General features: G+C 40.9%; 1 protein-coding gene across 2 annotated transcripts in view; it reads right to left on the bottom strand.

Moving 5' to 3' along the window:
• Nucleotides 1–25,933, bottom strand: part of GSDME (gasdermin E) — a 65,273-nt gene that overhangs the window by 38,598 nt on the left and 742 nt on the right. Inside the window, exons 2-4 of one of the 2 annotated variants that reach the window (XM_040472418.1) lie at nt 20,369–20,587; nt 17,114–17,343; nt 14,714–14,906 (exon numbers count right to left, since the gene is read on the bottom strand). In XM_040472418.1, the coding sequence (XP_040328352.1) occupies nt 14,714–14,906; nt 17,114–17,324 (404 nt within the window). In that variant the 5' untranslated portion in view covers nt 17,325–17,343; nt 20,369–20,587. The remainder of the gene's footprint in view (nt 1–14,713; nt 14,907–17,113; nt 17,344–20,368; nt 20,588–25,933) is intronic. The other variant, XM_040472419.1, reaches the window with a different exon arrangement.

The raw sequence follows: 25,933 nt of genomic DNA, 5'->3' as shown, positions 1-25,933 counted from the left end.
GGTGACCCCACACTGCAGTGGCTCCACCTCTGTTCACATTGTAGTCTGTGTGACACCTCATCTCGCTTGCATACAACCCAGGGAGAGAGAGGACAAAACTCCTGAGCAATTACAGACATTCAGCTTCCACACAGACCGATTCAGTCACTGCCACCACTTCTGAGATGCTCCAGGTCTACAAGATGATAAACCAAGTAAAGCTTGGTGTGCAGAGGTGAGTTCATGCAGGAGCCCTTTGGATATTTTTCTCCTTCAGAGCTCCGTGCTTCAGCAGCTAGACCTGAAAAATCATGTGTATTGTGGACCTGGGCTTAAATGCCAAGTCTAGGCAAACTAACTTCAGCGATTCAGGCTCTTCAGATGTAAAGTGAACGTGAACCAATTATTCTCTCAACCAAATGCTGTTTAGCATGCAGCAGACACTGTGCAGGGCCAGAGGTGAGCTGGAGGGTGTGCTGGGAGGAACACAGACACGGGATCAGGCAGGTACAACATATGTTACCCCATAGAGTAACACTGGTCTGTGCCCCAATAGGGGAATCCCTGGGTGACATGGCTCCTGAAGGCAGTGGGGGCTGAGGAACTGGCCAGAAGCAGAGGAAGGGAGTCTACATGTGTCCTTCTGTGCCTCTGTGGGGACAGGAGTGAAGGAGCTGTCAGACAGGGCCTGAGGTGAAAAGAGCTTGGGGCTTAATCCCAGGAATTGAAATAAGTTCCAGGGACTGGCCTGAGAGTGTGAGGAGAGAATGGTGGGAGAGGACACTGAAAGGCAAAAGCTGGGCCATGTCAACCAGAGGAGGGTATGGACACCACCCTAGGACAGTGGAGAGCACAGCAGGGCATGAGCCGGGAAGGGACACGATCCAACCCATGGCCTGTGAAGAATCTACTGGGAGGGGTGACAGAGGGGAGGACATCCACCAGGAGACCTGGTGGACATCCACCAAACAGATGGTAGAGGCCAGCACCAGGAAGTGGTTGTGAGGCTAGGGCAATAGTAACAGGTAGGAAAGATACTGAAGAGGTAGAACCAACTAGTGAGGGACTAGGTGTGGGAGAGAAGGTGAGGAAGGAGCCATGTCTGGTACTCAGATTTCTGGCTGAGACAACTTGACTTAAGCCTCACCAACCAGTACCTCAGGAGGAGTCAGATCAAGAAGGAGGTTTAGGATGCCTGGGTGGCTCAGTTGGTTGAGCGTTCGACTTCGGCTCACGTCCTGATCTCGCGGTCCGTGAGTTCGAGCCCCACCTTGGGCTCTGTGCTGACAGCTCGCCTGGAGCCTGCTTCAGATTCTGTCTCTTTCTCTCTCTGCCCCTTCCCTGCTCACAGTCTCTCTCTCTCTCTCTCTCTCTCTCTCTCTCTCTTTCTCTCTCTCTCTCAAAAAATAAACATTAAAAACATTTTTTTAAAAAGGAGTAATGGGTACAGTCCATGTGTCAGACCCCACGTGAAGAGCTCAGGTGGGATAAACATTTGCTCATCTGAACTCAAACCCTGATTTGTTCCAGGCGATCCAATTTTGAATACCACGTCTCATCAATTTTAAAACACACATTTTTTTCCCACATTTTCACATATCTGAAATCAGGATGTTTTAAAATTGACAGGTGACATGGCTTAACTTGCAGTGTTCTTTCTTAGTGGTATGCAAAATAGTGGTGCATCTTACAACAGATGACATCTGGGATTTGATGAAATAGGATAATGTCTACCAATTGTAGAAGAAAACAGTACTTGAACATCTCTCCTCAGGACCTAAATCGTACCTAGTTCCACAAAGATCTGAAGTAACCTGTCAAAGTAAAGCTCATAGGACAGGATGGTTTCTGTAAAAAAAGAAAACAAAACAAAACAAAACAAACACACAAACCACTCCCAGGATCAAATATGTGAAAGAATCCCCAGAACACCCTCATCTCCCACATGAGGGGTTATTAGTTAGCTATGATTATACTGTGGATAAAAATAACAGAAGGTCAAGCAAGCTTCCAGGAGCCCCCAGTTCTAAGAACTATGATCAAAACCAGGAGACAGAATAATTTGAAAAAAATAACAAGTTGACTGACTTTCAAAGAGCACAGAGATGGGTGTGGCCAGGCGGGGGTGGGGGGGAGCAGGGTTGGTCTCAGAAAAGACATCTTTAAAGAACAGTAGACTTGGTGGGTCCTTGAAAGCTCACCAAGACAAAGCTATTAACGTCTTACTGATGTTGTTCAAGGGCTTCATACATCTTTATTCAAGAACTGAACAAGCACCTCCTGGAACAAAACGTGAAGAACAGCTTACTGCTTTCCAGACTTCATGGCACAGCTACATGTCTGGTCCACACTCATTTTGGGAGAAGCCAGGCTGTTGCCACAGGCACAGACCAGAGCCTCCCCCGCTTCCACTGAAGGTAGTTAGTCTTTCCATGGCAGGGTTCCCAATGGAGGCTACACGGCTGCCTGTCTCCCCCAAGATGTGAAGATCGGAAATGCTACACATTAGAAACTCCAAGGACTTGACTTTATTTCTCTTCTGAAACTCAGCATCTCCCTGCTCTATTATCAAAGACTAAGTCACACATTTACCTCTGACACCTCTGACCTTCCTGGCTTGAATACCCAAGCTCTACTTGGGACAAGTAATAATTTTTGCAATGGTTATGGAGGTGTTCACACTAACAGCAACATGCAAAGAGGACTTGGCACATGCCATGCTTTGTTTGTATTCTCTCATTTCACACACATACCTTGGGAACACTAGTCCTATTTTATTAATGAAATCTGGGGCATCGAAGGAGAAAAAGATGGCTCCTATGTCTTGGTTTAAAGCAAAAGATCTCTTTTAAGCCAGGAGTGGGAGAAGATGATTTATGACTGCCTGTTACACCACTCTTTATACTTCTGTATGTACGTTTCCACAATCAGTTTTTTTTTTTTTCATTTTAAAAATGGGCCTGTAGTTTACCAATCCGTGAGTGGCCAAAAATACCCCTCCCACCAACACCAAGAGAAAAGCATGAAGAGATGCTCCTGGCTGTTCCCACCCCCAGCCCTCAGGATGCCCTCCCCTGGTTTGACTACTTAAAGGCTAACTGCAAAGGAGAAACAAAGAAAAAAAGAGAATAAAGGAAAGGACTAAGGTCGGGATACTCCTGTTCTCTAAGTATGTGTGGTCCTAAGTCTTTAAATTGTTAGGCACAAACTCTATTTAAAATAATGATGCCCGGGGGAGCCTGGGCAGCTCAGTCAGTTGAGCGTCTGACTCTTGATTTCGGCTCAGGCCACGATCTCACAGTTTATGATTTCAAGCCCCACATCGGGCTCTGTGCTGACAGCATAGAACCTGCTTGAGATTTGCTGTGTCCTCGTCTCTCTGCCCCTCCCCTGCTGGTTCTCTCTCTCTCTAAATAAATAAATAAAGTTTAAAATAAAAATGATGCCCGCACAGAGACAAGCACTAAGACAAAAGGATTTCCAAACTATCTACTGACCAGAGGGAAATTTATCTTGTTGGAAAGACCAGTTCCAACTTCATTGCATAGCTGCTTTAAGAAAGACATGGGCCCTTGATGGGGCACCTGGGTGGCTCAGTCGGTTAAGCATCCGACTTCAGCTCAGGTCGTGATCCTGCAGTTCATGAGTTCCAGCCCTGTGTCAGGCTCTGTGCTGACAGCTCAGAGCCTGGAGCCTCTTCAGATTCTGTGTGTGTATGTGTGTGTGTGTCCCTTCCCCACTTACGCTCTGTCTTTATCTCTCTCAAAAATAAACATTAAAAAAAATTAAAAAAAAAAAGACAGATATGGGCCCTCAAAACCCTGAACTCAAAGAACTTTTAAATAAGGTAACAGTTGATGGCACTTTGAAATTCATGAGGGGTGCCTGGGTGGCTCAGTGGATCCCTCTCTTGATATCAGCTCAGGTCATGATCTCATGGTCATCAGATCGAGCCCTGTGTCGGGCTCCATGCTGAGCATGGAACCTACTTGAGATTCCCTCTCTCAAAATAAATAAACTTAAAAAAAAAAAAAAAAAGAAAGAAAAGGAAAGAAACAGTACTCATGAAAGCTACTGTAGTAACTTTAGAGAGGTCAAACGTGGGCCATAATAAAGCATAGCATTTAACATTTTGTGTGTGTAGGGGAGCCTGGGTAGCTCAGTTAGTTAGGCAGCTGACTTCGGCTCAGGTTATAATCTAGCAGTTTGTGAGTTCGAGCCCCGCATCGGGCTCTGTGCTGACAACTCAGAGCCTGGAGCCTACTCCAGATTCTGTCTCTTCCCCTCTCTCTACCCCTCCCCTGCTCAAGCTCCGTGTCTCTCTGTCTCTCAATAATAAATAAATGTTTAAAAAAATTAAAATTTTGTGTACGTAAAACTTTGGTATTTGGAAGTATTTAGATATAATAAGATTGTGTGTGATTTTGAAATATTTTAAATTATTATGAAGGTTTGTCATTGCCATACTAGTGCTTGCAAGATCTATAATTTATAAGTTGGAATTCTTTTCTTTTAAAGTAGACTCCACGCCATACGTGGGGCTTGAACTCATGACCCTAAGATCAAGAGTCGCATGCTCTGCCAACTGAGCCAGCCAGGCACCCCTGTAAGTTGGAATTCTTAATGAAGAGCCAAACTTCTAATTATCACACATTCATGCAGAACTTTAATCTGTTCTACCAGAATTTGCTTTACGACACAACACAGAATGAGAATGGTATCTGCTCTAGAAATCAGCTGAAACCAAGGCCTGAACTCAGGGAGAAGGGCTGACACACTCTGTAGTCCACTCACTTCTAACATTTACCCAGGAGGAAACCCACAAAGATCATCTAGGCCTGTGACTTCACCAACAGCTGAGGAAACTGAGGCCAGGGGCAGAAGTGACATACCAAGTTCCAGAAGTTATTTACCAGGAATAAACTTCCCCAAGACCCTAGGAGATTAGAAGCAATAAATCAGGTGCAGAGAGGGGTGTGTTGTTGTGGTTACACTTAAGGCTTAACGTGGTAACAGATGGCCACTGACAAAGGAAGACAAGGCAGAAAAATGAGAATTTATTACAAAATAATGATAGATCTGGGGCACTTGATCGGTCAGTACAGCATGTGACTTTTGATCTCAGGGCTGTAAGTTCAAGCCTCACATTGTAAGTTCAAGCCTCACAGTACAGACTACTTAAAAATAAAATCTTTAAAACATTTTTAAAATGTTTTTTAATTTAAAATATTTTTATGTTTTTAATAATTATGTATCTCAAGAATAAAACATGAGTCCTGGGGTACCTGGGTGGCTCACTCAGTTAAGTGTCTGACTCTTGGTTTTGGCTCAGGTCGTGATCTCACAGTTTGTGGAATCAAGCCCCGCATCCAGCTCTGCACTGACAGTGTGGAGCCTGCTTGGGATTCTCTCTCTCTCTCTCTCTCTCTCTCTCTCTCTCTCTCTCTGCCCCACCCGTGCTCACATGCTCTTTCTCTCTCATTTTTTAAAAAACTGTTAAAAAAATAAAAACATGAATACAAATCATTATGAAAAGATCAATAAATGTGGTAATCTCCATTTAAAAAAAGAAGAAGAAGAAGAAGGGGCACTGGGTGGCTCAGTCAGTTCAGCATCTGACTCGTGATCTCAGCTCAGGTCATGATCTCACAGTTCATGAGTTCAGGCCCCATGTAAGGCTCTGCACTGATAGTGTGGAGCCTGCTTGGGATTCTGTTTCTCCCTTTCTGCCCTTCTCTTCTCTCTATCTCAAAATAAATAAACAAACTTTAAAAAGAAAGACAAGAAGAAGAAGAAGAAGAAGAAGAAGAAGAAGAAGAAGAAGAAGGAGGAGGAGGAGGAGGGGAGGAGGAGGAGGAGGAGGAAGAGCAGCAGCAGCAGCTCCTGATATATCTTAGCATGATTTTCAATTAAGAATGTTTTAAGATAGGGGCACCTGGGTGACTCAGTGGGTTGAGCATCCGACTCTTGATTTCAGCTCAGGTCATGATCTTATTGCTCATGGGTTTGAGCCCCACATCCATCCCCTGCTTGGGATTCTCCCTCCGTCACTCTCTCTGTCCCTTCCCCACTCACTCTCTCAAAATAAATTAAAACAAAAAAAATTTTTTTAAAAAGAATGTTTTAAGATAGACAGAGCTCTCATTCAAAGGGGTCAGCTCCAGGTGTCTGGAAGGTTAAGTCCAATGGAATACCTTCATGCCCAACAATGCTAGATAAGGTTACATATACAGGCGCTTGTGTTTTCAAGGATAGATGAAGTTTGTTTTTGAGATGTACACATATCTCACAGACAATAAAGCTAATACTATGAATTCTGAGGGCTAAAATAACTTTTACACTGGTGACAACTTATCTAAATTACCTGAAATAAAAATGACTGACTGCAAATAAGCCCTCAAGAATGTACAGCACTTAAGCATTACTAATTACCACTCCCAAGGCCACACGTATGGCAAAGAGCACCTTATCAATCCAATGATGTTGCACGAGTCCAAAGACAGGTAGATGATGTGGATAAGAATTTATGACTCCAGTTTGAAGAAAGAAGAATATTAGCTTTACATGATCTCTATCCCGTGATTGGGAGGGTCCCCCCCTTGCCATCCCTCTCCTCCCCTGCAGCTTACCTTTCCCTCTAATAACAGAACAAGGAAGAGGTGACTGCTGTAAGACACATCTTACATTTGTAGATGTCAAATGTGTTCTTTTACAATGTTCCTGGTGTCACCTCCATCCTCAGCCCCAGGGCATCCCTTCCCCATCACCTCTACAACGAATGGGTTTCTAATGATGCTCCTGAGGTGATCTCACCCCTGCGTACAGCACCTCCCGGTGGACAGGGCTAGCTAGGCACCGGGCTTGCAGACGCGTGCACCTGGTCCACTGGAAACCTGAACTGATGCTTGACCTTTCATCCTGTGCTAGAACTGCAGCGGCTTTTACCTCTGCCAGTTTCTTTGCCTCACAGTCACTGACACACGATTTTAGAAGAAAGAACAGGAGCTCTGGAGCCAGGAAATCCTGGGATGAATCCCAGATCCAGCATCCAAATTGAGCTATGGGACTGGAAACAAGTTACTTTTCCTTCCTGAGCCTTAGATCCTTAATTGTAAAAGAAGAGAGCTGTGCAGAGCAAATGCACACTTTACGTCAGTGCCATCAAGTGTCTGGCACACAGTGGGTGCCTCCCTATAATCCCGCTTACAACTGCTGACAATAACTTCTTTCTCTTCACAATATTTTCTCCCATCTCTACTCACTGAGCCCTCTCCTTATGCTTCCTGTCGGCACTATCTTCCACACCTGAATCATGAAGAGGGTTTGGAAAACCCATACTGGGAAATGTGATTATAAGCATTGCCAAAGGTGGTTCATAAAATAGAAATAACAAAACTGCAAAACAGGGCTAACCAATGGAAGAGGTCTGATGACTGAGAAACGGAAGCCCCCCAACACTCCCAGCCCACCTGCCCTTCTTCCCCCTTATTTACCAGACTTAGCAAATGAAAATGCACAACGCCCAAATAAATTTTATTTCCAGGTAAACAGCAAGTATTTCTCTGGTATGTCCCAAGTATTGGAGTAGAAAAGGAAAATGTCTCTCTAGCAAAGAAAAAAAGCCATAGAGAAAGGAAAATAAAAACTATGACTATCAGAGAAAGAAGAGGCTGTCCCTTCCACCCAGTATCACCAGACAGAGCTTAAAGTTCTCTGACCAAAGGGAGATTCCTGCTGAGTCTTAGGATCCTAGAAAGTACCAGAAGGAAGTGGATACTGGCCAAGGTGCCCATTAAGCACCAGACCTTAGTGAATGAGTTTTGAAGACAGCAGCTGCCCCAACATTCTCAATGTCTATACAAAATCCACCCACTAAATGCTTGATATAGGACTTTTATGGTATTATTTACACATTACTTTTTTAAACCTAATTTTGTTCAATTAGAGAATGTATTTTTATTTCCTATAATTCTTTTCCTATGTTACAAAAGCAAAGATAAATCACGTATACTTAAAGGTGAGTTTTCTCTTTATTTGGAGATGCATTTTCTGTTTTCAAAGGAAAAGGGTAAAGAGAAGAAAAGGGTGATAAAACTACGTACGAAAACATACCTAGGATAATGTACAAACCGAAACATCTCTCATGAGGATTACTGCAATAACCTCTCGATGGGACTCCCTGCCTCTGCCTATCAGTCTCTTCTCCATCAGCAGCCAGAATGATCCTTCTAAAAACTTAAGTCCCATCATGTCACTTCTTTGCTCCAAGTCTTCTGGCAGCTTCCCATCTTACTCTGCATGAGAACTAGTCCTTCTAGCAGCCTGTAAGTCCCTGCAGGACCTGCCATCTGCTCCTTTTACCCCCTCTGACTCTCCTTCTCCTGCCCAGCTTACTTAGTTCCAGCCACACTGACCTCTGCCCACAACATGCTTGCCCAGGATACCCCTATACTCGAATCTATCCTCCTTCAAATCTATGCTTTGATGTCAACTTCCCCACAATGCCTTCTCTGGCTACTTTTCCAAATCATAGCTCCCATTCCTAGCATGCCCAATTCCCCCCGTTCCCTGCTGTATTTTTCTCCAATCCACCAATCCCCATCAACCCACTATAGATTTTACTAAGTTGCATGTTTGTGTCTCTCCTCACTGGAATGTAGAGCAGAAATGTTGGCATATTGTTCACTACAGCATCCCAAGCATGCTGAATGGTACACGGCACACAGTAGGCACTTGACAAAATTATTGAGTGTTCAATAACCAAAGTAAAAATAATGAGTTACACTGGATAAAATGTATTTACTACAAGCTAAACAATGAAAAACTGTGGGGTTTTCTTCAACATTTCAAAGTTGAAGACCAGCTCCTCTGCTGAAGTCCCTAATTTGCTTTTTTTTTTTTTTTTTTTTTTCCTAAGCAGAAAATTAGCAGGAGCCTGAGGGGAATGTCATTTTCCCACTTCTGATACCAATATTCAAAAATGTAGGACATAGCATACTCTCCTTGTTAGCATTTTATAAATAGTATAATTGTAATTTAAAAAAAGGAACATATTTTCCTAAAGTAACATCCTTTTTGAGTGCTTCCCTTAAATGTAAGTGGACTAATATGCCAATAAAAATGCAAAGAGTGGCTGAATGGATTAAAAAAAAATCCGGATCCATCTATATACTGCTTATAAGAGACTCACTTAAAATGTAAAGACACATAAACTGACAGTAAAGGGTTGGAAAACGATATTGCATGTAAATGGAAACCAAAAGAGGGGCTCAGTCAGCTGAGCGTCCGACTCTTGGTTTTGGTTCAGGTCATGATCTCACAGTTCTTGAGTTTGAGCCCCACATTGGGCTCCACACTGAAAGTGTGGAGCCTGCTTGGGATTTCTCTCTCCCGCTCTCTCAAAAAATAAACAAACAAAAAATTTTTAAAAATGGAAACAAAAGAAAGTTGGGCCAGTTATACTTCTACCTCAAGGAACTAGAACAAAAAACTGTAATAACAAAGAAGAGCATTATTTAATGTTAAAGGAGTCAACCCAACAAGAGGATATAACATTTGTAAATATTTATGCATCTAACATAGTGGAGCACCTAAACACATAGAGCAAATATTAATAGACCTAAAGAAATAGACAGCAATACAATTACAGTATGAGACTTTAACAACCCACATTCATGGATAGATCACCTCAGACAAATTATCAGTAAGGAAACATCAGCTTTAAAGGACACATTAGACCAGAAGAACTTAACAGATACATACAGAACATTCTATCCAAAAGCGGCAGAATACACATTCCTCTCAAGTGCATCTGGGACATTCTCAAGGATAGACCAGAGGTTAGGCCACCAGTCTTAGTAAATTTATCAAGAATCTGTTTTGACCATTATGATAAAACCAATTACCAGAAGAAAACTGGAAAATTCACCATTATGTGGACATTAAATGACATGCTATGGAACAACCAATGGGTCAAAAATGAATCAAAAGACAAAAAAAAATACCTTGAGACAAATGAAAACAGAAATACAACACATCAAAACTTATGGGATGCAACAAAAGCAGTTCTAAGAGGGAAATAATTATCAATAAATGCCTACACTTCAAGAAACAAGATCCCAAACAAACAACTTAACATTACACCTCAAGGAACTAGAAAAAGAACAAAGCCCAAACTTAAGAGAAGAATGGAAATAACAAAATCAGAGCAGAAATAAATGAAATAGGGACCAATAAGACAACAGAAAAGATCCATGAAATTATGGGCTGGTTCTTTGGAAAGATAGACAAAATTGAAAAACTTGTAGCTAGACTCACCAAGAAAAGGATTCAAATAAAATCAGAAATCAAAGAGAAGGTATTACAACTGGTACCACAGAAACACAAAGGATCATACAAGACTACAATGAACAATTATATGCCAACAAATGGGACAACCTAAAAGAAACGAATACCTAGAAACATACAACCTACCAAGACTGAACCAGGAAAAAAAGTAAAAATCTAAACAGACCAATTACTAATAAGGAGATTGTAGTAGTATTCAAAATCTCCCAACAAACACAAGTCCAGGACCAGATAACTCCATGGGTGAATTCTACCAAACATTTAAACAATAGCAATCCTTTTCAAATTCTTACAAATAATAGAAGAGAACACACTTCCAAACTCATTTTATAATGCCAGCATTACCCTGATACAGAACGTAGACGACAACACCACAGAAAAGAAAATTATATGCCACTAGGGTAACAGATATTAACAAGACTTATTGTGGTGATCATTTCACAATGTATACAAATATCAAATCTTTATGTTGTACACTTGAAACTAATATAATGTTGCATGTCAATTATACCTCAGTTTAAAAAAAGAAAAAAATTACAGGCCAATATCCATGATGGACATAGATGCATATATCTTCAACAAAATATTAGCAAACCAAATAAAACACCACATTAAAGGATAATACATAATCATCAAGTGGGATTTACACCAGGGATACAAGAATGGTTCAATATGCATGAATCAATCGATGTGATACACCACCTTCACCAAATGTAAGGTAACAATAATATGATCAATATGATCAATTATTGCAATAGGTGCAAAAAAAAGCACTGTTGACAAAATTCAGCATCCCTTTATGAGAACACCTCTCAACAAAGTAGGTACAGAGGGAACATACCTCAATGTAAAAGGCCATATATGACAAGCTCACAGCTAACATCATACTCAACAGTGAAAATCTGGAAGCTTTACCTGTAAGAGCAGGAACAAGGCAAAGATACCCTCTCACCACTTTACTCAACATAGTCTGGGAAGTCCAAACCAGAGTGATGAGGCAAGGAAAAGAAATAAAATGCATCCAAACAGGAAAGGAAGAAGTAAAACTACCACTATTTGCATATGACATGACATTACAGAGACAGCCCTAAAAACTCCACCAAAAAACTGTTAGAACTAATAAATTCAGTGAAGTTCCAGGATACAAAATCTATACGTAAAAATCTGTTGCATTTCTATACACTAATAATGAACATTCAAAAAGAGAAATTAAGAAAACAATTCCATTTATAATTGCATAAAAATAAAACACTTTAGAATAAATTTAAGAAGGTGAATATTCTGTACACTGAAAACTGTAAGACACTGATAAAATAAGTTGAAAAAGAAATAAATAAGATATTCTGTGTTAACAGATTGGAAGATACTGTTAAAATGTCCCTACTACCCAAAACAATCTACAGATTTAATGTAATTCCCATCAAATTCCAATGCACTTATCACAGAAACAGAAAAAACAATTCTAAAATTTAAATGGAACCAGAAAAGTCCCTGAGTAGCCAAAGCAATCTTAAAAAAAGAAGAACAAAGCTGGAGGCATCACATGGCCTCATTTCAAACTATATTACAAAACTGCAGTAATCAAAACAGTATGGTACTGGTGTAAGAACAGACATATAGATCAATGGAACAGAATAGAGAGCCCAGAAATAAACCTATGCATACATATGTGGTCATTTAATTAATTACAAGGGAGCCAAGAATATACGATGGAGAAAGAACAGTCTCTTCAATAAATGGTGTGGGGAAAACTGGACAGTCACATGCAAAAGAATAAATCTGGACCACTATCTTACACCATACACAAAAATTAACTCAAGGGATGCCTGGGTGTCACAGTTGGTTGGGCGTCCGCAGTTCATGTCACAATCTCACGGTTCTTGAGTTCGAGCCCTGCATCAGGCTCTATGCTGACAGCTCGGAGCCTGGAGCCTGCTTCAGATTCTGTGTCTCCCTCTCTGTGCCCCTCCCCCACTCACACTCTGTCTCACTGTCTCTCTCAAAAATAAAGATTAAAAAAAAATTTTTTTAATTAACTGAAATGGGTTAAAGATTTGAATGTTACACCAGAAACCATAAAAGTCCTAGAAGAAAACATAGGTGGTAAGTTCCCTGGCATTGGTCTTGGCGATGACTTTTTGAATCTGACACCAAAAGCAAAAGCAACAAACATAAAAATAAACAAGTGGGACTACATCTAAACTAAAAATCTTCTGCACAGCAAAGGAAACCATCACCAAAATGAAAAAGCAACGTACTGAATGGGAAAAAATATTTGCAAATCACATACCTGATACAGGGTTAATATATAAAATAAAGAGCTCATACAATTCAATAGCAAAAAAGAAATCCAATTTTTTAAGTGGGTAGATCTGAATAGATATTTTTCCAAAGAAGACCTACAGATAGCCAATGGCCACACGAAAAGATGCTTGTCACCACTAATCATCAAGGAACTGCAAATCAAAACCACAATGATATATCACCTCCCACCTGTTAGAATAGCTAATATCAAAAAGGCAAGAAATAACAAGAGTTGGAGGGGATGTGGAGAAATGGGAACCTTGGCTCTGTTGGTGGAGTCATGAACTGGTGCCACCACTATGAAAAACAGTATGAAGGTCCCTCAAAAATTTTAAATAGAACTACCATATAGTCCAGAAATTTCACTTGCGGGTATTTATGTAAAGTATTTAAACAATCTGCACTCCATGTTCACTGCAGCATTATTTACAACAGCCAAGATACAGAAACAATCTAAGTGTCCATATATGGATGAATAGATAAGAAAATATGGCATATATGTTATATTGTGATTTATAGTAAGAAATATATAGTCTTTAAACTTGGTCTTTAATCCAGTTTCTGGCATAGAGCTCCTAAAACCCGTGGAATTTCCTGTGGTAAGAGGGATAGAAGTGGCTTTTGGAAAGCCCTTAGTTAACCTAAAGATGGGGTCTGGTTACCTGGGGAGCCAACAGTGTAATTACAAGATTTTAACTTTCAGTACCCCCACCCCAATCTCTAGGGTGGGGAGAGGGGCTGAAGGTTGAATCAGTCATCACAGGCCGATGATGATTTAATCAATCATGCCTATGTAATAAAGCCTCCCTAAAAACCCAGACAGCATTCAGAGAGTTTCCAGATTAGTGAACACGTGAAGATTTGGAAAGAGTGGTGACCTGGAGAGAGCATGGAGGCTCCACGCCCTTTTCTCCCACCCAACCCTATGTATCCCTTCTACTTGGCTGGTGCTAAGTTATATCCTTTTATAATAAACCAGTGACCTAGTATGTAAAATGTTACCAAGTTCTGTTAGCTTCTCTAACAAATTAATTGAACTCAAGAAAGGAATCATAGGAATCTGGTTTTTAGCCAGTTGGCCAGAAATACAGGTAATAACTTAGACGTGTGAATGGCATCTAAAGTCCAAGGAGGAGGTCACGGGAACCTCCAATCTGTAGCCAGGTGGTCAGAAGCATAACTAACAGCCTGGGCTTGCTGCTGGCATCTGATACAGAGTAAGGGTTGAAGGCAGTCTTTTAGGACTGAATCTTTCACCTGTGAATCTGATACTATCTTTAAGTAGATAGTGTCAGCATTGAGTTGAATTCTCAGACACTGTTGGAATCGGTCAGGAACCTAACTTAATACATATACAATGGAATATTATTCAGCCACATATAAGAAGGAAATCTTGCCATCTGCAACAACACAGATGGACCTTGAAGGCATTACGCTAAGTGAACTAAGTCAGACAAAGACAAATACAGCATGATCTCACTTATATATGGAATCACAACAAATGAGCTCATACATATAGAGACTATATTAGTGATTACTGGAGGTAGAGGGTGAGGGGTAGGTAAACTGGGTAAAGAAGATCAAAAGGTACAAACCTGCAGTTATGAAATAAATAAGTCATGGGGATGTAACTCACAGTACAAGGACTATAGTGAATAATTCTGTATTGCCTGCTTGAAAGTTGCTAAGAGAATAAATCTGAAAATTTCTCATCACAGGAAAAATTGTATTTACAACTATGCACGGTGACAGGTATTACCTAGACTTACTGTGGTGATCATTTTGCAGTATAGACAAATAGCAAATCATTATGCTGTACACCTGAAACAATACAACGTTATATATTAATTATACCTTATTTTTTAAAAAAATGGTGCTTTCCAGGTCTCACCACTCACACTAAAAATAAAGAAATTCCAGAGTAAAAGATAAGTTCTCGTCAAGTTTCAGCATGACAGGCATTCAATAATGTTTGCTTTGGGGCAAAGTTCCCATCGGTCACCCTTTTTACAAAGGTCCAAATGAATGATCTTTAAATGGGACACATGTCAAAATCCAAAATGCCAAACAGAATTCTCATTACCTATGAGTGGAATCTCTCATGAGCTGCTGCAAATCCACCTCCTGCTTCCTCAGGGTTCCAAATGAAGACTGCCTTTCCACAAGGCCTTTGCCTCCAATACTCAGCTTGACCTTCCCTAGTGCCGTCTCGATGGACCCACTCAGCTGGTTTTGAAACTTGCCCTCATATTTCACAAAGTCCGACTCCACAACCGCTGGAGAGAATGAGACACGCAAAGGAGTCTGATGATAATACGGCCACCTCTCTGCCTTAGGTCACCTACCTTTCCAGTCCTGTGGAAATCCATGAGAAACATGAAGTTTGCCTGGCAGCCATGCTGTGTATGTGAAAAGGAAAATGGAGCCAGTACGATGTGAACTGTTGGCCAGGGTTTCTACCAGGTGCTTTTTTTGTTTGTTTGTTTTTTGTTTTTGGATTTCAATTCCAACATATACGTATATAGATAGGTGCACAAAAAGTATCTAAAGAGTTTAACGAATAATGTTGAAGCAAGCATCCAGGGGTGCCTGGCTGGCTCAGTCAAAAGAGCATGCGACTCTTGATCTCAGGGTTGTGAGTTTTAGCCCCACATTGTTGGGCATAGAGATTACTTAAAAATAAATAAAATTTCAAGCAAGCATCCATTTAAACACTATCCAGATTATAAAATAGAATATTTTAAATGTGTACTTTTCCAGGGTAAAGACTATAAAGGGACTTCATGCGGTTGATACCTAACCAGAGTGAAAACAGCAGCCTCCGCTCACAACAGAGAGGTCTGCCTTATGTGATATCTAGCAGGTCAGCCAAGTAGACCCTGGGCATCTTCCCTTCCCACCCATCTTAGAGAACATTCCCTAGGCCTTCATTACCATCTCTATGAAAAAAATTCCCCTCCCCACACTTACCTGTTTATACTGACCTCTACCCAGCCATTTAATTCCTTATCATACCTTATCTCTATTCCTGATAAAGTCAGTTGTCATGCCTGCCCTCCCTCCCTCCCTCCAACACCATCCTGGAACACACAAGCTCCAGATTCTCTACCCTTACTTTCCGGCTTCCCAGACTTAGGAAGATGCCACCACCCACCAAGTGTCCCAGCTTCCATCAAGTCCTCCATGAATTACTATCTCATCTGGTCACATCCAGATGGCTATCCCATTGCCTTCAAGCTCTACCCTTCTTTTCTGGACACTAAAGATAAACATCTGATGATTTCATCCCTGAATTGCCAGCCTCATGTGTCCAGATTTCTAGTGTTCTCATCTCTAATCCAACCAAATACCACCATAAAAATAGTCTCAGTCACTGTCATTGGGTATGGCTACACTTAGAGGCTCTTTAGAACTTCACACTGGGCTTTTTTCATTTCTCTGCCCCAAGGTTCACCTGGGCTCCTTATACTTATACTCTTATACTTCATAAGGCATTCCAATCTTCCTGAAGTCTGAAAGGCTTCTTTCTAACCACTCACTGCCCCCAACACCTGTATTTCTTTCACTCCAGTCAAAAAAGCTTGTTCCTCAACAAAGGTTAATGAGAATTAATCACCCATCATTATCTTTGCAATTTACAAAACAGAGAATCATCTCTCTCACCACCACCAAAAATAAGAAGACTGTGAAAATGCCCTCAATTCAAAGGCTTTTCCTATTTTATTTGTATCCTATGGAATACAAACACTTTGGGAAATTCTTAGGGGAGCAGCATAGAACAGTTGTTAAGAGCTCAAGATTGTAATCACTATTCTAATATTCCTAGCTAGAAGAACTGGCTAAAATTCATCTCCCTGAGCCTCAGTTTTCTCATATCTAATTTGGAGATAATGCCTTCCTGATGAATTCTGTTACAAGTTGATGTACCTAAATCACATAATGCAAAGCCTGGCACATAGCAAATACTCAATGTATCTACTGGATTTAGGCCAGAACAATGTCATTTTCTGATAAATGGAAGACTTAGGTTATACAAAGTGCTACACAGAAATTCTACCACTTTATCTCCCCTCTTCTCCAGCTATTTCTGGACCAGCTTGAGAGCCTATCCTGGTCTCCCCAGAAAGCTTCATTATGTGAGTAATAAAACTTTTCACACCCTCCCATTGGATATGTAGGATCTGAATCAACCTATTTATGCTCAGTGGCCACAACACCTACGGTGGGCCTTAATTTTACATGTTTTAATTTTACATCACAAACTTCAATATTATTTTTTAAAACTTAAGCTATAACTTTTCACATCTGCCCTGTAGAATTTTGTTCATTTAAAGAAAGGGTATATCTCTAAGAACAGTATGCAAAGAAACAGGAGAATTCATTATAAGATGTCACCTTACAATCACTCAAGACCGCATGTAACCTAGAAGATGAATCATCATCTTTCTGGAACTAACTGTAGCATATACCCAAAGGAACCTACCTGGACTCCGAAACTGGTCTCCTGTAAGCACATCTCCAAGGGTGACAGATAAAAACTGGTACTTGGGTCTCTGCCAGCACCAGAGTCTCTTTTTTTTGGTCACCAGACCTAGAAGCTGTAATTTATCAGAGTCATTCAAGGTTGATACTGGAATCAGGTCACCTCCAGAATCAACTTCTTTAAGAAAATTCCTTGTTGCTTTGGCAAACATGATGAGAGCCCCAGATTACCTGGAAAAAAAAAAGTTACCTGCAAATTAAATAGGAAGTTATTATCTCACCTATTTTTTTTCTAAAATTGCCTTATTTCTCCCTAGTGTCAATCCTATCTCCTCCCTACAAAACTAGTGTGAGTTCAGTTGATGACAAAAAATTAAATTGAATACTGAAAGAGAACAGGTGTGTAAGTGAAGATAGGCTAGGTTGTGCTTCAGAAAAAAATAAGTTCCAAATATTAGTGGCTTATAACAAGAAAGGTTTATCTATGGGCCACGCTACACTTCCAACACAGGAGGACAAGAAAACTTTTGCCATTGTAGTCATTCAAGGGTCCAGACTAAAGGGGAAGCCTCCTTCTTGAATACTGTCAATCATCACCCAACAGGAAAGAGTTCACACCAGCAATTACATGCTCTGGCCTCAAACTGACACAGAACATGTTCACTCACAATTCATCAGAAGCAGTCATACGGGCTGAGCCAGCCACAATGGTCAGGAAATATATCTAGAAGTCAGACACATGGGAATATTTGTTGACCAACATACTGACAACCCTAATTTGTAAGATACAAAGGTAGGACCTCTTCTTTGAAGGGTCAATGTGCTTTTTCTCCACACTGTGTGATTTCCCCTATTCACAAATGGAAAGGAACTATTACTTTTTAATTCAGAAATGAAGACCTCATCACTCTTCAGCTGTGGGGAAAAAGAAGAAACACCCTGGAAGATATAAAATACTGTATTCAGTAGAAGAAGTATAGACTATTCCATAAATGGTGTCAGAAGAATGGGCTTATCATCTGAAAAAATATATACAGCCAGATTCCCAGCTCATGCCATACACAAGAGAAAATTCTCAATGGATTGGAGGGTTTTTGAGGAAAAATGAAACTATAGAAATACTAGTTAAAAATACAAATATTTGTTCAATTGTAGGATGAGAAAGGCCTTTAGGAAGACAAACAGAAAACTGAGAAAATACTTACAATATTTATAAAAAAAAAACTAGAATACTTATAAAAAATACTTGTAAAAAAATCTTTTACAAATTGTTTTTAAAACACTGTAATAGAAATATGGGCAAATGTTATTAACAACTCACAATATATAAATTGCACCTAGTTATATACGTATAGACTATATACACACACATACACACACGAATATATATGTGCATACACATAAATACACACACATGTAATTATTACTCAAAAAAAGCACAAGTGAAATAAGGTGGTTTTTTTTTTTAATTATCCATGCTCAAAGATTAAATTATCCAATGGATAAGAAATGTGGTTTATTTGTATTTGTACCCTTGTGTCTGGCAGTCACACAGATAGAAAATCACAGAGTTTGAGAGCTGGGATTAGTCTTAGACATTAACTAGTTGAACCTGCTTGCTTTAACATGAACCTCCTCTAGGACATCAGAAAATGTTTGCCTTACTTATCACTCGCCCTTCTCTCAAGTGCCTTTTCTCTGATTATTGTGTGGCTCCCTATGTTCTTGTGTATTAACAGTAAGAATAAACATTTAAGGAAAGTGTTCTAAAACATAAAAAGTTACTTTTTGATAAACAGTGAACAGCAAGAAAGGAAAAGTCCCTATGCTCAGACTCTCATCTGTAATTCATCTCTCACTATATTAAATTGCTTGCTTGTGCTGAGCACTCATTCACTTATTGAAACATTTCCTGAATCATTCACTAATTGTCCTTAAGTGCCTACTACACACAGGTACTTGCGTTAAGCACTTAGGATACTGATACAAAAAGTAATCTATCTCTACACAGATGGCCAACAGACACATGAAAAGATGCTCAACAGCACTAATTACTAGGAAAATGCAAATCAAAACTATAATAAGATATCACTCCACACCACTCAGAATGGCTAGAATCAAAAAGACAAGAAGTAATAAGTGATAGTGAGGATGTGGAGAAAAAGGAGCCCTCATGCACTCTTGGTGGGAATGTAAATTGGTGCAGCTGCTGTGGAAAACAATATGCAGCTCCCTCAAAATATTAAAAATAGAAACACCATATGATCCAGTAATCCCACTACTGGAATTTACTCAAAACAAAAATGCTAATTTGAAAAGATATATGCACCCTATGTTTACTGCAGCATTTACAACAGCCAAGATATGGAAGCAACCCAAGTGTCCCCTGACAGACAAATGAATAAACAAGATGTGGGGTGTGTGTGTGTGTGTGTGTGTGTGTGTGTGTGTGTGTGTGTGATGGAATAATACTCAGCCATAAAAAAGAATGAGATCTTGCCATTTGCAACAACATGGAGGGACCTAGAGGGTATTAGGTTCAGTAAATCAGACAAAGGCAAATAACCAGAGGATTTCACTTATATGTGGAATCAAATAAACAAACAAAAGCAGAAACAGACCCATAACACAGAGAACAAACTGATGGTTGCCAGAGGGGTGGGGTAGGGAGATGGATGAAGGGGAGTGGAAGCCACAGGCTTCCAGCTATAGAATAAGTCACAGGGATGAAAGGTACAGCAAAAGGAATATAGTCAATGGTATTGCAAAAGCCTTGTATGGTGACAGGCAGTAGCTACAGTTGTGGTGTGCATAGAGTTGTCAAATCATATACTATACATCTGAAACTAATATAACAGTGGGTGTCAACTATACTTCAATAAATATATAAAGTAATCTCTCTCCTTGAGCTACTAGTTTGGTGGCCAGATAGAAACATAAACAGCTAGGGTTTATGCTAGATATTGACATTGTCATAAGAAATGAACCAAGAAAAGGGTTCTAAATCCAACTGGAGAGAAGCATACGGTCAGAGAAGTCCTCCTGAAGTACACAGGATCCAACTGCATTTTGTTGACTAAGTAGAAACAGTCAGAGGATCAGCAATTATAAAAGCCTGGCATTTGCAGGAGGTGGTGGAAGGGGTGGGGAAGATCGTGCATGGCAAGATTTGTGACTGACAAGCTCATCGTGGTCCACGAGACATCATTTTGTGTAAGTATACCCATCACCGCTTGCTTGGCAGATACAGAATTACCTTTCAAGCTCTGGGATTGGTTCTCTCATTGGAGTGCACGGTTCTAGAGCAGAGAAGGGCAAAGGACAGGGATGAGGAAGCCTTGGTCCAGGCCATGCAAGCCGTGCCTCCCTTGCTGGGGGCCAGAGCAGCAGGAGCCATCAGAGGGGTTGTACAGGGAGCAATGCAATCAAGAGTGGACCGTTAGCAAGATCTTCCAGAAGCAAAACAGGAAACCAGCTGGGAGGGAACAAGATTAGAGATGGACGTCAAATGGTTATACTGAACTATGTCATCGGTGTAAGGATAGAAAAGATGCTGATTTGGTGGTTTCCCCTGAACTCTGGTTGGATGTGAGGGTGGTATGGAAAGGGACTCCAAAGGATGGTCTCCAGGTATGTCAGGTGTGGGTTGGCCAAGGAGATAGAGATGCCAGGTACCAAGAAAGGAAATTCAGGAGGAAGCAGATTGGTGGGGGACATACCTGCTGAAAGTGGATCCAGGGTAGCATGCAAGATTTATTTTGCCGAATGTACGGAAAGAGCTTTTAACAAATAAGGTCTCCCCAATGATCTGTGGGAATTCATCCTGCTTGTCCAAGAGCAGAGCCACAGCAGAATCTGCCTCAGTATATACACCATTGGTATCTGCATCTCTAGTTTTATAATTTCTATTCTTTTCTGGTATAACATGAAAGGGAGTTCACTAACTTCCCTTCAGGTCAAACAGGTTTCTGAAAAAGCCAAATCAGACTTGCCATTAAAAAACATAACTTGGGGCGCCTGGGTGGCTCAGTCAGTTACGTGTCCGACTCTTGGTTTTGGCTCAGGTCAGGATCTCACGGTTCATGTGTTCAAGCCCTGCATCAGACTCTGCACTGACAGGCCAGAGCCTGTTTCAGATTCTCTCTCTCTCTGCCCCTCCCCTATTCGCTCACTCTCAAAATAAATAAAAATAAAATAAAAAAAAAAAAAAGGAAAACAAATATATACATAACATAATAAAATCCATCTGTTGTGGATGACAAAGCTGTTGTAATGACAGTAATCCTCCCCAAAGGAATTAGAGGCTAAAGAAAAGGAACTCCTAAATTATTTTGTTTCCATCCACCATCAAACACAGTTAATTTTCCTTCTTGACAGAGTAGTGTGCTTTAGGAAAAGCTAATGCAGGTGGCTATTGCTTTATAGGTTTTTATTAGAATCAGGCTAATTCAGTCAAGAAAATCCATATATTCTTGCGAAGTTAAAGCTAGAGGTTTCTTTTTATTATGTTTAAATGCATAATATATTGGGGCGCCTGGGTGGCGCAGTCGGTTAAGCGTCCGAGTTCAGCCAGGTCACGATCTCGCGGTCCTGAGTTTGAGCCCGCGTCAGGCTCTGGGCTGATGGCTCGGAGCCTGGAGCCTGTTTCCGATTCTGTGTCTCCCTCTCTCTCTGCCCCTCCCCCATTCATGCTCTGTCTCTCTCTGTCCCAAAAATAAATAAACGTGGAAAAAAAATTAAAAAAAAATAATAAATAAATAAATAAATGCATAATATATTACATGGCTCAAATATCTAAATTGTGTAAAAAAAAAAAAAATACACTGTGAAATCTCATTTGTCCCCAGATTCCATCTACCCTTTCAAGGCTCTTCCCTGCAGGTATATTACCACAGTATTTCTTTTTTTTTTTTTTAATTTTTTTTTTTTAACGTTTATTTATTTTTGAGACAGGGAGAGACAGCATGAACGGGGAAGGGTCAGAGAGAGAGGGAGACACAGAATCAGAAACAGGCTCCAGGCTCTGAGCTGTCAGCACAGAGCCTGATGCGGGGCTCGAACCCACGGACCGGGAGATCATGACCTGAGGCGAAGTCAGATGCTTAACCAACTGAGCCACCCAGGCGCCCCACCACAGTATTTCTTTATACAAATACAAGTTCAAAGAAGTCTGCACACTGTTCTGCAGACATCTTATTTTTTTTTATCGTGTAACAAGATGTGCTGGAAATCTTCCCATGTTAGTACCTTCAACTTTGCAGCTGAATACTCCATCATGTGGCTGTACCACTGTTTGTCTTGTAGGGCTGATTATGTAGGTTATGTCTACGTTTTTTAGCATAAGAATACCACACTAAATACTCTTGGACATGTCTTCTTCATACATGGGTAGGAGAATCCAAAGGAAGATTCCTACAAGAGGGATTGCTAGACGTATGGGTAAATACATCTATAATTTTAGGGGCTGTACCATTTTGCAGTCTCACCAGTAAGGTATCAAAGTCTCAGCAGTTCTCAAACTTTTATATTTTTGTCAGTATCATAGGTGAGAAACAGTATATCTCAGTATAGTCTTAGGATATGTTATTTTAATATGAATTTAATCAAGCATCTTTTGTTTAAAGGATTTTTGTATTTCCTTTTCTTAACCATTTGTGTCCTTGGTCCATTTTCTATTTTTTTTTCTTTATTCCTAGGATTTTTTTATATAATAGGCCAGCTAAAACACAGGATAGAAATTTAATACAGTCGAGTTTATCATGTGGCAGTGGAAACAATAAGCTACCATACCATTCTCAAATACCTAAAGTAACAATCTAGCCAGGAAAGATTAAATACTATGCCTGGAAGCCAACTGACAGATCTAGAACCCACATTGCCTGACAGACAAGCACAATAGGGTCTCAATTCAACATTAGTCAGAATTCAGATTCAAATTTCCAGTGTGCTCCAATCTCAAAGGAGACAAAAATGGCCTCATGAGAGATCTAGCTTAAATTGCTCAAGGCCTAAAAACCCATTGCATTTCACAGCTGTACCCCAGATCCTGGCTCTCACAAAAGGCCTTAAGAATTCCATTAGCTATGGGACACCTGGGTGGCTCAATCAGTGAAGCATCTGACTCTTGATTTCAGCTCAGGTCATGATATCATGGTTCGTGAGTTTGAGCCCCATGTTAGGCTCTGCACTGGCAGCCAGGAGACTGCTTGGGAGTGTCTGTCTGTCTGTCTCTCTCTCTCTCAAAATAAATAAACATTTAAAAGAAAAAAAGAATTCCATTAGCTGGGTGGGGGGATGGGTTAAATAGGTGATGGGGACTAAGGAATGCACTTGTGAGGAGTACGGGGTATTGCATAGAAGTGTTGAATTACTAAATTGTACACCTGAAACTAATATTACGTTGTACGTTAACTGGAACTTCAATAAAAACTTAAAAAAAAAAAAAGAAATTCCATTAGCAAAAGGTCCTTACTCATCCAGCTCAAAACAATTAGAACTCGGGGCACCTGGGTGGCGCAGTCGGTTAAGCGTCCGAGTTCAGCCAGGTCACGATCTCGCGGTCCGTGAGTTCGAGCCCCGCGTCAGGCTCTGGGCTGATGGCTCAGAGCCTGGAGCCTGTTTCCGATTCTGTGTCTCCCTCTCTCTCTGCCCCTCCCCCATTCATGCTCTGTCTCTCTCTGTCCCAAAAATAAATAAACGTTGAAAAAAAATTAAAAAAAAAAAAACAATTAGAACTCAGAAAACAAAAGCAAATGTGGTAAGGATACGGAAGTTTGAATCAGACTCCTGGACAACAGATTTTGAAAGAAGAGACGATGAAAGCAAGACAATACCAAATCAGAAAAGCACCTGGCCAACTGGGGCCACTGGCTCCTGGGAGCAAAGGAAAAATAGGCGCCAAGGTCATGATGGCCTGAGAATAGAACACACATAATTAGCATCCATTCATAATGGTTCCAAGTGACAGAATGATCAAATCTTTGAGTTGGAAAGGACCCAGTTCTTCTTCATGCTCAGTTCAGGATGCTTCTTTGGAGCAGCTCTGGCTGATTAATTTTGAGGAAGTTCTGAGTAGTTCTGAGGAAGAAACCTCAACATCAAAATACACTAGATAAAGAGAGGAGCTGTAGAGTACCTGTGCTGTGCCAGCACTGGGCTAAATTCTCGCTATGCATTTCCTCATTGAATCTTCAAAACAACACCAAGTAGGCATTGTGCAGAGATGGAAACTCAAGTTCGAAGATGTTAAGCAACTTGTCCATATCACGAAAGAGGGAAAAAAACAAAGTAGCCCTGGCACCGGGGAGCTGGCCTGGTCCTATCAGCCAGCCCTGGGGTGGCCAGGTGCAGGCCCAGCATGCTCCTGTTGAGCACGAACAGTGCCTCAGCATAGCAACATCAGGCAAGACCACTCTGGGTGACGTCATGATAAATTAGAACAAAAACAAGACCCCTCGTAATCTTGTGTGACCTCAAAATGCGAATACTGTCCAAACCACAAAAATGACCAAACAGCCGCCGCCGCCACCACCACCATCACCAGTCGTGGCTAACGAATGACAGCTGCTTCTTGGCCAACCACAGCTCTAGCCTCACTGCAGCCTTCTTTCATTTTAGACAAGATCTGTGAAGATACTCCATAGAATTCTCCCTCTTCCTGACAGCATCCAATCCAGAACTCAGTCCTGTTTCCTTAAACTCTCCCCCAAACCACCTACAAGCCTGAATGCTAGAACTCCTTTCTAACACCCACTTACTGAGACGCCCCAGGGTTCCCTGAGCTGCGAGGACGCCCTCGCTGCAACAAGCAACAAACCCAACTCTTTCAAATCTAAGTGTATTCCTGGAGATCTGTGGAGGACGCTAAATGTCACACAGAGAATCAGTGCAAAGCCAAGATTCCAATGGTGGTCCAACTGCCTCCCAAGCCTGAGCCATTGACCACCGTGCTTTGCTGATTTCCTCAGTCAGCTCTTTTCTTTGATAGGATTAATTTTCTAAAATATGAATAAGATTCATTTTATAAAATAAAGTGTGCTCAAAAGGGTAGACTACAGTTACAGTGGAAGTGAAAATCACAGTTATGGGACACGCTATTTCCTCACTATCCAGGGAAACGAGACATTGCTGTACATGTCTCATAGTTAACAACTTCAGCACATTTTGAATCATTTTTAGTTTTCTAAATAACACAGTAAAATTTAGTCTATTAAAACAGAGGTGTCATCTTTTTATATCCTCCCAGCTCACAGCCCAGGACCTGGGCTCATTTTATAAAAAGCCGAATTAAAGACAAGGTACTCTATCGCTTCTTTCTAAAATAAAAAGCAGTATGTGAAAGAAAAAAAAAAACACACACACAAATGATGGTCACAGGACAGGCGTGAGTTTGAAAAAGGAGTGAGGGTGAGACAGAAAAGGCTTTTGGGAAGTGGAGTGGGTAACAGAAGAGAGGGCTTAAGAACAGAGAAGAACTCTCTGGTCCCCTTGAGGGTTCAAAGAGAACAAAAAGAAACACTGCTGGAAAATGCCAAACTTCCTCTTAAAGCAGGCGATCTATGGGACAGCAGCTGGGAGCCTGGGCCATATTTCTCAGATCGAGTCTCTAATTGCCTGGGCTCCACTTCTCACAGATGTTTTCCTTAATAGGAAGAGCTCATTGGTGGTTGATTGTGACAATGATCAATTTACACTACATGTATTCAGCTGCTTCTCTGACCTCACAGCACCTCTTTCATTCCACTCCAATTCTCTGTCTGCCTCTTGAGGGCTGCGACCCGAAGACCTCCATCCCTCTCCCCATCCTGTAGAACAGAGCCAC

Source organism: Herpailurus yagouaroundi, unplaced genomic scaffold (genome assembly GCF_014898765.1).
Source record: "Herpailurus yagouaroundi ecotype Mexico unplaced genomic scaffold, PumYag 100, whole genome shotgun sequence".
Lineage (NCBI taxonomy): Eukaryota > Metazoa > Chordata > Mammalia > Carnivora > Felidae > Herpailurus > Herpailurus yagouaroundi.
Note: the sequence above shows the minus strand (reverse complement) of the source record. Positions and strands in the feature narration are given on the sequence as shown.